This window comes from Priapulus caudatus, unplaced genomic scaffold (genome assembly GCF_000485595.1).
Source record: "Priapulus caudatus unplaced genomic scaffold, Priapulus_caudatus-5.0.1 Scaffold497, whole genome shotgun sequence".
Classification (NCBI taxonomy): domain Eukaryota; kingdom Metazoa; phylum Priapulida; class Priapulimorpha; order Priapulimorphida; family Priapulidae; genus Priapulus; species Priapulus caudatus.
The window spans coordinates 168,908-181,613 of NW_014577558.1; the positions used below are offsets into that span (position 1 = coordinate 168,908).

Consider the following 12,706-nt stretch of genomic DNA (forward strand, 5'->3'; position numbering starts at 1 on the left):
ATCTATCTATCTATCTATCTACCATGCAGGACCTATATATATATATATATATAGTTATACATCTGACAGTCGCAGTTAATTTGAAAAAAATTACATTGCCACGCGCCGAATTTACACACGGTAAAAACAGTAGATACGTCTGACATATGCCACCATTAATTTCTGGCAAAAGCAATTTTCGTGAAACACGCAAAATGTGCAATTTACAGCGTGGTTTACGAGACATGTACAGCTGCCTGCTAACACGAGCTGCAATTTCTTTGGGTTGACACTGAAAAGTACTTAGTAGGCTTCAGCGTATGCATGCAGACACATGAATGCACACGGTAAGAGCCAACCGCAAGAGAAAGAAGTTTAGTTTTCTATAATCAGTTCAAATCTTGTTAAGGGTGATTCGAATGAGAGATAAAAAAAAGCGTGTGTACACCTACACCAACGATCATTTCAACGCAACTAGCACCGATTAGCTGATTTGGTTGGTTTATATCTGCAGTAATTGAAGCTCTGTGAGATGCACGCACGCACGCACGCACGCACGCACACATGCACGCACGCACGCACACATGCACGAATGCGGCACACGCGCACACACACGCATGCACGCACACACGCACGCGCGCACACACGAGCGCACGCACGCACGCACACACACGCGTCCACACGCCCACGCACGCGTATAAGCATAAACTCTTTGGGGGTTACGCATATTTTCTCAAATATACGAATTTCAATTATATAATTATCCTTACATAAAGCTTAGATAAAAAAACTCATTGATTTATTAAAAATGCGAAACTTGTTCACTGTATCGGTTGTTCAGATAAGAGTAACTGTAAAATAGGAGATGGTGGATCCGTACCCATTTCTTTGCGTGAATGCTACCACACTGCTTGGTGGTAGCAAACATTACATTACATCAGCGCACAATGAATGACAATTTCGGTGAATTCTTGTTCTATATTATAAGTTTCCATTGAAAATTTCGATGTTTTTTTAAAGGTGAATTAACTAGGATTTAGTGGTCATAACTTACCGGTTGCACTTCTTATTGCAGATGCCGGACATGTCCGAGCCTATATTATATAGTTTAGGGATATTCCGGAGGGTGCATTGCCGATCAATGTGAGATATATTGGGATGCGATGGAGGTTTTTCATAGCAAACGATGCCTATGTATCCATTTCACATGCACAACATAAACAGTATATAGCGTTATTATGAGATATTCTGTGGATATATTGTGTTACTTTGTTTGTCAACCATTACAAAGTCTTTAATATTTCTTACGCCTCTTCATTTTCGTAAAGATATACAAGGATTTAGTTGAAATTGCCACATTACATGTCGGTATTGCTATAAAATGAGTCCTTGGTGTGTGGAATACAAATACAATTTTTATACTGTGTATAGCTAGAGGACATCATTAATTTATAATAACCGAGTATTATAAATCATTACTGACTGAATGGCATCGCAAGCTACGCCTCCTTATCCATAGTATTATTTACTAAATTTTTAATGGTTTTATCAGACTATGAATACGTGTATCATACGAAAACATTTGGTGACTGGAGTACAGATATGTTGTTTATTTTCTATATGTATAAAAAATATGTTATGCCTGTTCCCTCGAAGACATAAATCTGGAGGAAGCGCTTGATCAACACGAGTTCACCTCATAGGTGCTGCCTGTGGTGACAGGAGCTCTAATGACAGACACAGCCTAAAGCAAGCGCGTGACCACTGACCAGTACGGCAAATTCTCGGAACGAGAAGATTAATCAAGTTAAACGAACGGATTAATTACTAGATAATTTGCACAGCTTACGTCTCGTGTCACCATCGTGTTGAGTCATATAATATGCTAGTGAGATTTTTCTAGTATCTCTTCCTTCCTCCCCCTCTCTCCCTCCCACAGTTTTACTTTCGCGTTTACACACTATGACACCACTCTCATTCCTCTCTCTAGCTGCGTCTCTATAGACAGTCATGCTCGTACTAATAGACAACGCCAATGACGGCTCTGCAGAATAAGTTTACGTCATGCGTCATAATTATGTATAGAAATGTCAGAAAAGAGCATTGTACCGGACAGAAGTATAGTATCATGAGCTTAAACTACATTGCAGTGCCTTACATCTTTCAGTTAGATGCATTGCCACGACTGGAGATAGTGCTACGCAGTAGTGATTACGGTTTTAGTGTTGCAAGCAGTAACATTGGCGTTGCACTCACAGAAAATACAACCACGAAAAAGGGAAAACAGCAGGTAAACATAACCATTATACAGGTATATTTTGTACATAACATGGATGACATTAGAAACCCTTTCGATTGGACTATATGTAAATAAACATATCTATTTTGAAGATAAAAAAACAATTCAATCAGCCGAGCTATTCGTGACTGACATCCTGATTTCTATCTTGATTAATATTTTGAAGTAACATTGGAAAAGTTTCTTTATATACTAGTAATGGAACCAACTCGGCACTTTTGGCACAGCACATGAGCTATATACTCAGTGTTCAGTTTTCAGTAAAACACTTCTCATGTATAAATCGATAAAAGTAAAACTATAAGCTTTGCAATTCATTACGTATCAACATGAGACTCGTAAGCTAGACAAGTACGTTACCAAATAGTAAAACTACATTTTGCTATTGGGCGATGCCCCGAATATAAAACTCCGTATATAGTGCTCACAAGCAATTAAAATTAACGAGTAACCACGATTATGGGATATGCGGCGTCATGGTAAAACCGAAACTCATCAAGCTTAGAAAAACGACCAAATAATTCGATCCACACGGCTCTTTGGACATCTAAAGTTACAGAGCTCTTTGAAGAAGTATCACGCGCGTGAAGGGTTTAAATTATTTGATACGAATTTGCCATGTAGTAAATTCCGTAAAATTGACACTACCTAGCAACATACCAAGTTATAGCCGATCTAGTAAATTATATACCTACTGCGCGTGAATAAAATATATATTGTCACACTGGGGAAATAAAGTCACGCACTAATACTGTTACATTATCAACTAAATAGGTTTAAAGGTGTTACTGACTTCTAACACACTGTGATGAACTAACATAGAATCTCTAAAAATATATATAGCCATATATATTGCCAATAGAATTACTGGCCTATTTCGGAAGATGCATACATGAGTTTGACTATCGAAACGTGAATAACACAGCAACAAATTAATAAAAAACAATGCTCAAGCTCGTTGCACGCACCAAAAATAAAAACAACAACAACTACGTTGTTGATTAGCCTAGAAGGTTAATGTCGACATATGATCATACGTTATTGTTTTGTAATAGAGTGGGCAGATGATAGTACACAGTTCACGAACTCACCGTTACTATTTACACGATCTATATACACGTTTCTAACACCAATATTCAGTGATTTCAGTATAATATGTAACAACTAAAACATCCGTTGATATATTAGAACTAAACCCGATGACAGATATGAGTGCCAGTGTGTATTAAAATCTATTATTACTGCATCATAACACATCTTGTCGGGTTGAAAACCTCACACACTGATCATTACTGAATATTTATATTTTGCATCACACATAATCACACACATCTCATTCGCCTATGTAAATCTTACACCAAGCTTTACGAAGTAAGTATTTACTTAACAATGGACTCGTACCCTAGTTTGATTATTTTATTGAAATTTTATACAAGCTAAACCCCGTTCCTGACTTGTGTCATACTACTCACTGTACTGTATAGCCAGAAGCTTTTTTAATGTTAAGAATATAGTAAGTACACCAATGTATTTGGGAATATGAATGTAGGAAGTTTCTAATGGACTGCAAAAGCAGAACCTAAAAAAATACGATCTTGCTTGTTTACACAGTGGATGTCCCATCCTAATAGCCGACCACTGACTCTTAAAAATTATAGTATGTGTGTTTTGCGTGTTTGCGTATTCGTGCATCAATGATGATTTCAATTAATCTTTATGCTCATCGACCAAACTGACAGTTACATTAATATCGCTCGAGTAGTGAATTGACTATTCTTACACGCGAAGCTGGCATGTCACCAAGTAGCATAACCAGAGACTTTATCACTGGTCACTCTTGGTTATCCAGTAAAACGCATGGAATCTCAGGGCAAGTTGCTTGACTTTAAAACGAATCAGATTTCAGTAGACACTACAGACCTTACTGTTCGCACCAGAGCCACTTGACCTCCTTGAACTAACAAAATTTCACATGGCCACACGTCCACCTGTCCACGTGTCCACTTCATAAAAACCTGCTGAGCGTTCGATATTGATCAGAACAACGAATGCTACGTGAAAACTCGCATGAGCACACCCACACGTAAGCTCACAAGTTGAATCCCAGCGTTTTCCCATCGCGGTGCAGACTCACACGTCTCTGCTGGAGTCGCCATCTTCGCATGATCACGATGAGACGTGCTGACGTTCCTTGCACCCTAAACTTTACTCCAGTTGCTTTCAATCTGGTAAGCCCTGGCAAGTCCTGGCAAGTCCCGCCATGGTGACCTAGGTCTCCGATGTGCGTTCAGAACTTCATATTACAAGGAGTTGCCTAGATTAACAGGCACACTCTCTTCCTTTTTTTGTAACGTCCAAACATTGGCACACATGCATGTACACACGTATGCGTGCGTGCGTGCGTGCGTGCGTGCGTGCGTGCGTGCGTGCGTGCATGTATGCGGGCAGACATACAGTGATACACGCACGAATGCGCATACGAACGCACTAACATCTGCAGCCAAACACGCACGCACACGCGCACATGTGCACAGGAAGGTAGAGGGGGAAAAATAAGGTTCTTGAGCGGCTAGCCATGGAGCCTCAGCAATGGTGTGTGCAAGGCTGTCTACTAACAGAAACGTGCATTGCAACCTGCTAATAACATATTCAGTTTCTGAATGGAAGGCAGTTTTTTTCTTGGCACTGCAGGCTGACCATTCACTGAGAGACTTCAGTCCAGATGCAGAGCCAACGTGTCGGCTCAGAGCCAATAGCGCTGACTCGTCTCAATCACGTGACCTTTGATCAGCTAATCCAGAGACATTAGTGTTTTCACACTGCTCATATAACGCTGTTACGGCATTTCTCTCGAGGGCAGCGACATTGACTCCCACCGCGCCCTCGTTAATATAATTACAACGCAAGCAGCCGACCGCTATTTTGACTTCCTCATCTCGGTGCGCGTCACAGAGATGTCCGTCAGGGCTTTAGTTTTCACAAAGTCTACCGTCTTGTACACGGTGCCAGCGTTCGACATGCTTTGACCAGGCAAGTCCGGCATCTTGGGCGGCGGCGACTTCACAGGCCGGCCGCCGCGCGCGGTCTTGCTCGAGCTAGCTCTGCTAGGCATATCCAGGTCCAAGTCGAGATACTCGATGGTTCCTTTAAGTCGCGGCGCGGGCGGAACGAGATCCTGATGCTGTGGGAAATAACAAGAAATCACATAAGGCGTGCATACGTGACCACTGGAGCGAGCACACGGAAGTGTCACCGAGTCACGCCACTATGCTTATATTGGCTTTATTGCATGATATAGGGATTGGCATATACCAGCACCGCTTATATATCTCAAATCTCCTTTGCTCTGGCATACAATTCAAATGTGTTCAGGTTTAAGCAAGCGTGTCGAAACCCTACACGTCTGCTGTTTGACATCCAAACTCGATCACGTGTGCAACTTCCTACAGTCCGTGACTATACTCCCCTTGCAGACTACCAAATTTAAAACCGCTACAGTTCCCCCTGGACTTATTGAATATCGTCACAGCAGATACTTGCCTGGTAGAGCTGGTCAGTGGGCTGTGGTTTGGTGGTCAGAAGCGCATGTGGCTTGCCTGTCATCAACACGTGTTCATCGTCGTCAAAGACGTTGCAGCTGCTGCCACCTGTGCTCGAGTCGGAGGTCGAGTCCCGCTGTGCGCGCTGAGGCAAGTATACGTCTGAGCGAGCCGTCCCATTGGCCGTGTTGCTGAAAATGCATATCAGGGAATAGGTTTACATTTGTACGTGCCATGTAAACGAATGAAATGTGAGCCTGTATTAATCAGCCCCATCGCAGTCTAGATTATTCCAAATTACTAAAAATCACTACTCTAGAATAGTCACCTCACAACCTTGAATCAGAAGTACAAATAACAGTAGCGTAATCACCAGGTTTGTAGGAATTACTCACGAAGAAACATGCAGCTTTTCATGTGAAATAGCTGCATGCATGGATGAATTTACTATATTCAGAGTACATGCATAAATAAAAGCAACCTTTATCTAAGAAATCAGGTTTTCAATCAAAATAGCTAAATCCGATCGGAATCAGACTGTACCTGAAAATAATGAAAGGAAAAGGGGACAGGGAGAAAGTTGAGTAACATAATTATTCATGGTATCGAAAAGCTCATCCATTGATTGTCAATCTTTGTTCGGCATGGTGAGAATAACAACTATATGGCCCAACTACTGCATTAAAGGCACCGCTTATGTCGGCTACGATTTGCCTCTATCGGCGACTTAACTTTATCGGTAACCGATTAGAGCAGCGTACGCACCAAGCTCAGTCGCTTGGTGAGTGACTACGCGTGTACATTCGCCGATCAGATCAGTTAGCGTTCCTGGCATGAAACGGTAGACGGGTTCGCATAGTGAAAGCATTAGACCCGTCGGCACCCAGTATTTGTACTAGCCAAGCAGCTTCTTTAGCAACAGAACAGAGCAAGTTTGACGCACACGCGGCACCCAGTCTACATAAACGAGTCACGTGTAACGTAAATCAACAAAATGGCGCTTCCAGGTAAACATCCATGTAACTTCGTAAATCGTTCCTCGAATTTTTGTCTGACTTTAAACATTCGTTATAAATCCATGCTGGCATGAATTTTTTCAGGTGCTTACGGAAACTTTAATATCATCACTTATGAGAAAGGGTTTGTGCAATTATCCCTCTTTGTAAACTCTGACATAGACGTGGCCGATGTAGGCTGGCCATTTTTACTTACAAGTCAGGTTGACTTTTGTTAATCCATGTGAACTCGACAAACGCTGCGGAACGGAAAAGGTGATTGTGCCTGCCACTCACGATTTCGTCGCCGAACAGCCGCCATTAGAAATAGAACATGTTTCTAATTTGCCTGCGATATGCTGCCGATCACAGTACGGCGCCGTATTTTCAGATCGTAATGAGCACTACATGTCGAGTCTTCAGGCTCCGCGCTGATGTTTTTATCGGCGATCTGAGCCAGGTTCTTTGACCGTAACGATATTGACAATCTTGTCGGCGACTAGGTCTATTATAAGGCCGACAACTTAAGCGGGCTCTAAAATGCGCTGTCAGTATTGACCATTTGATGGAACATTCAAAGTTGGTGCCACAATACCACGAATAAGCACCAATAAATTGATGCTCCTAAACATTTTTCATTTCTAGGTGTTATTTTAGGAATAACACCTAGAAATAACACCACGCAGATCTGATGTAAAAAAATCTTATAAAGGCACAATTTATTGGTGCTAAATACCACGCACTATAGGTTTTCACGGATAATTACTTGCAGTCAAAGTTGGTTGCGCTTGGAGTCAGCTTAATAAATTTATTCCCGAACGCAGAGAATTAGCGTATATTGGCAGAAAGCAGAGCGAAAATACCTGCAAATTGGCATCGCATTTTTTCGTAGCTCGCCTAATCAATATTTCGCGTTCATGCGTTTAATCAGGTCTATTGAAGACAAGCATGCCAGCGCGAACGCGGATACGTACCAGCTATCATACGCGCAAACGAACGACAAATTGTACGCACGCGCACGCGTCGTTACACGCCTATACGCATGCTCGTAAAATGCTGTGTCGTCCTAATGTGGTCAGGCTTATGCATTTTCGGCACCAGACAAACCCCGGCCCCTCCACTCACGAGGGCGAAGAGACCGCTATTGCGTGCTTTCCCAAAATCTCCGTAAAGGGTATTTTTCGCGGAGCACAAATCCGGCCCAAGCGAATTGTAAAAAAGGGGGTGTATTTGGATTTTTCACCCGCGAGCATTTCTTTAAAAAAAGGGCCGTCGTGTTTTTCCTCTCTCTTCTCTTTCATACATTGAATATCACTAGAAAAACTTTATGCAAATCCCGATAGGATCAGAATTCCTGCGAAATTCATCTAGCTTTTGGAACGCTCATTCAGGATTATTTCATCTTTGAAAAGTTAAAATATTGCCCCTTAGTTGTCCCTCGCATCACTAAACGCTTCACTACGTAGTGTAGCACTGGTTACCGAGGCGACAGTTCCAACGCTACACTAACGTTCTACGTCACGTGGGAGTGAAGGATAGTTGTACCGGAATGAAAGTGGTGCGAACGGGTACCAGTCTATACGTAGTGGTGAGTTCAGGTGCCATCTATCGACTCGATAGTACAGACTTCTCGAAATCTGTGATAGAGATAACAACAGACACGTGGACATGGAATACGGCCATCTGCTCAGCAAGATGGTGCTTGACAAGCGTGGTGTACCATCGTGGAAACTGGCCAAAATTGTTTTCATTTTTGGTATAGGTTTCTTATGACTGCATTGAGTTCTGAGATCCCATTTTGAACATAAAAAATCTCTCCTAAGGTATAGAGGGTTCCCACGAGCAGCAATATTGGAGGACAAACAATAAAAACCTGTGCATCAGACTATGAAAAGTCATTGTTTTCATGGTCTAGTGCACGGGTTTGCTATTGTTTTGTCCTCCATCATGACATCATCGGGGAAACCTCTATTGTATTGACAGCTTACCTGAGATGATGGAGGGTGTCTGTCCTGAGGTAGAGGGTTGGAATGAGAGCTCACGTACTGAGATCTGAGATAGGGGGTACATTGAGCAGTGTTCCGGATTTAGGGGGTCTCCAAGGCAGGAAATACCCGCAAAAAGCCCGCGAAAGGGGGGTTCAGAAATTTTGGCAGCCCTGAGATAAGGGGGTGCTTTCAAAAAGAGGGAACGAGCATATGCGTACCCTAAATAACACTGAGTGGAGGGGCCGGGCAACAAACACCCACCCCATGGAGATGCACTTACAAACACAAGTGCGCCCCTGCACACGCACGTGTAAAGTACAACTACGTACTCATGCACACATCTTCACAGCAGCATTTCTCGCTGGTATCCCCTGGAATAAATTTTTACTTCCTATGTCTTCATACTGAGGTCTTATTGACTTCACATTGAGCTAATTTTGGACATCGTTGGATAACATAGCATTGTTGGATGAGCTGATATGACACGACGGCTGAGACCCCTGCCACTGACTTCGTAACAGGTGCTATAGTCGAAGCATGTAGTTATTAGTGACTGTGCATATTTTACATTCAAACCTAGTCACATCTTGAAAAACTGAAGCCATAAACCACCCAAACCATGTCATCGATAGAAATAATACAAACACTGATGCTTAATCAGTCTAACAGCCGAAGCGCCAGTCAAATGGCACGACTGAAGCAGCTTGTTAACAAATTGAAGTTGAGAAACTGTACGTAACATTGATATAGTGCTTTTACGCCTAAAGCTTTAATCTTGTGAGTGATGACGACACATTATGTTAGTCTAGCAGACACCTAGTGCATTTCTGGTGAGAGCACACGAGAAACATCAGACCCTGTTTCACATTTTATATCTGTTGCATGTAATTGCAAGATGTCATATTCCATTAGTCCACTATAGTGGGCACATATTGGTGACAGTATCTTGGGACAGATAACATATATGCATGTGTGCACACACACATTAATAACATACAGATTATTTGAATAACTTACTATAGCTGCTTGGCTATTTAAAGGAGAGATATGAAGATGAAATAGGGCCACGGTAAATGTTAGGCTTAGCATAAGGGCAAAGGAAAGAAATAAGAAGTAAAAAGAGTGCTTCACAAGGAGGAAACATTTCCCGAGACTTAAGATAGTGTGCACATGATCTACTTTTGCAATATTGTCTTTAATTGAATATTGAACAGTTGTCATAAAGAGATGGAAGTCTTACCAGAAATGTGATCATGCTTAATGATATCGGAATATTATAAATGACAATTACATCCACAGTGGTAGCGTTTTATCATGAAAATATAGATGCTTTATGACAGGAGCTACTGGGCAATAAGAAAATAATAATTCGTCAAAACACCTTTTAATGTGTCACATCTAGAGGGGAAAACTAGGAGGTCAGTGTGAATTTAGGCAAAGTACGTCTGCAACGTACTAATGAGACGAGGCAGCACCAATTCCCATTGCTTAACGTGCCATTACGGCTTACATGGGTGCTGCTAGGAAACCTGCCCCTGTAATTGAATATCCAGGATGTTTCTCACATTCCCAGAAACGCCATGGGAAATTATACGGATAGCTCGAGTCATTTGAGAGGTATATTATGACACTAAAATGTTTCTACGAACATAACATAACAACAAGTTCAAAGTGAGAGGAATAATGGAACTAAACTGCTCGAGTCAGTTCAGAAACTATAGACCAGCAGAGAGCAAGTTTAAGAATCAATTTTAGTTGTTCAATTTCAGTTCAATAAGCCATATCGGAAAGTCCCCGCCGCCTAATGAGATCAGATAAGAGGGGTGATAAGTTGCCTATATATAACATGGTTACGATAGTACTAGTCTAGGTTTTTGATCTATAATTCTCTTCACTAACATCGTACTTCAATTCACAGGTGCGTTTCTGTTTACAGAAACATTTACAAATATGATTGTGGTCATTTGGGATATTTTGCAATGTTTCTGTTAATGCAAAAACTAAAAACGCACGAGTGTTTACATGTACTTTCCTAAGCGTGCCTCGGTCATTTTATACCCCCTTTTTCTATGACCTAAATAACACAGCTGGACTTATATCACTCCGATATCACTTATTTCAATTGTCAACGGGAACGCCTCCACATCGAGATTTAGCCAATGTAAAATCCTTAAATCAGTTCAATCAGTTCATCCAACCAATTCAGTTCAGTAACACATTTGGCTATTTGGCTAACAACAAAGTGCAATCAACGAAATTCAAGAAAATTCCTGGTGCCTATTTCTCAGGAATTTAACAAGGATCACCCATGCAACATTCATAACAATTTACCTCTGCCATTACGTTATAGAAAAATCATTAACATTTGTGCATATTTTTGAAGAAAAAAAAGAACAAACATGCAACCAATACAAGCTACTGGCATCTTTAATATCGTGAGTCAAATATCCTCGCAGCCCAGTGTACCTGCAAGTGATTGCCATATCTTCCCGGTACGGTCTGGTAATTCAGAGTAAAATGGTCATGGTATCAAACCTAAATTCATTGTATTGCATCCTGATATAGTAGGTGCACTTTCACAATAATTGCCTCACCTGTTTTTTGCTTTCGTGTACTTTTGGCTGCTTGGCCTTGGTGGGGGAGAGACACCTGCAACATATACAGCATGTGTTCTAGATGTGTAACACAATAACTTGGCCACTATCAACGCGTAAATACCTAACTTATATAATTGGATAACAATATCTATAGCATGTATAACTAGTTATTTGTCTATAAATAGCAATCCCTCAAGAGAGGAAATACCTATCGTCTGCAGCCTATAAACCAAGATACCCCCCCAACCCCCTCGTCAATTAACTCTTCAGTTGTTATTAAAAACTCTGGCAAGCTCTACAAGTCGACCCATCCACCGGGTAAGCACGCGACGATGAAGGCCTGCTTCCGCTCACCCTCGGATTTCTTGCGCTTCGGATTGAGCTCGCGGCGCACAGGTGGCGGCGCCGCGCCATTCCGGCCGCCATCTTGCTCGCACGTGCCCAGGTTCTGGTATGTCTGCTGTTCGTTACTGTACACGGCAGCGCGCACGTCCGACGAGGGCGGAGGCGGACCGTCCGACGGTTCGTCTCCCGCCGCATCCACGCTCAGCTTCTTCGGCTTTGCGGGTCGCGGCGGCGGCAGCGTCGTCGTCGCCGTGGCAACGATCTCGCGCGGCGTCGGCGGCGGCACGTCGTAGTGCGGCCGCGGCGTGTCGTAGCCCGGGTACACCGCCGCCGCCGGGTCCACCTTCTGCGTCGGCGGCACCGAGTCGAGATTCACGTACTGCAGCTGCGTCGTTGGCTTCTTCGGCGGCCGCGGTGGCGCCCCCGCGGCGACGGGCTGCGGTGGGGGCGGCACGCTGTAGGCGTCGTCGAGCGAGACGCGGCCGAGCGCGGGAACGACGTCGTCGAGGCTCGTCGCCGCGGCAACGATGACGCCGGCCGCGTGCGGCGACGGCACGTCGTAGAGGTCGAGCGGGTCGCGCGAACCTCCGCCGCCGCCGCTCGTCTGGGAGTTCACGGATGCGCGGTAGGCCTCCTGCTGGTGCCGCGGCACCTTGTACCAATCGTCGACGCTGCCACCGAGAGACGAACCGAGCGACTTGGGCGGCGGGATAACCTCATTCAGACTGTCGGCCGAGGATACCTTCGCTGCAAAAAGGAAACGAACGTTGTGATGCCGTGGAACGAGCAGACCATCGCAAGAAGGACAGGGAAATTTGGGAAGCAGCCGAGAATAAACGATAACCGGGAAGCAGGAGAATAAATGATAACCGGGAAGTGGCAGAGAATAAACGATAACCGGGAAGCAGCCGAGAATAAACGATAACCGGGAAGCAGCCGAGAGAATAAATGAGGAGCAAAATGT

The 12,706-nt window shown here is 43.3% G+C and overlaps 1 protein-coding gene across 1 annotated transcript in view; it reads right to left on the bottom strand.

Moving 5' to 3' along the window:
- Nucleotides 1-2,270: 2,270 nt before the first annotated feature.
- The window catches only part of LOC106811027 (GRB2-associated-binding protein 2-like), a 45,167-nt gene continuing 34,731 nt past the window's right edge, over nt 2,271-12,706 (bottom strand). The window contains exons 8-11 of the mRNA XM_014814544.1: nt 11,752-12,489; nt 11,395-11,449; nt 5,819-6,008; nt 2,271-5,459 (exon numbers count right to left, since the gene is read on the bottom strand). Coding sequence (XP_014670030.1) covers nt 5,196-5,459; nt 5,819-6,008; nt 11,395-11,449; nt 11,752-12,489 — 1,247 coding nt within the window. The 3' untranslated portion in view covers nt 2,271-5,195. The remainder of the gene's footprint in view (nt 5,460-5,818; nt 6,009-11,394; nt 11,450-11,751; nt 12,490-12,706) is intronic.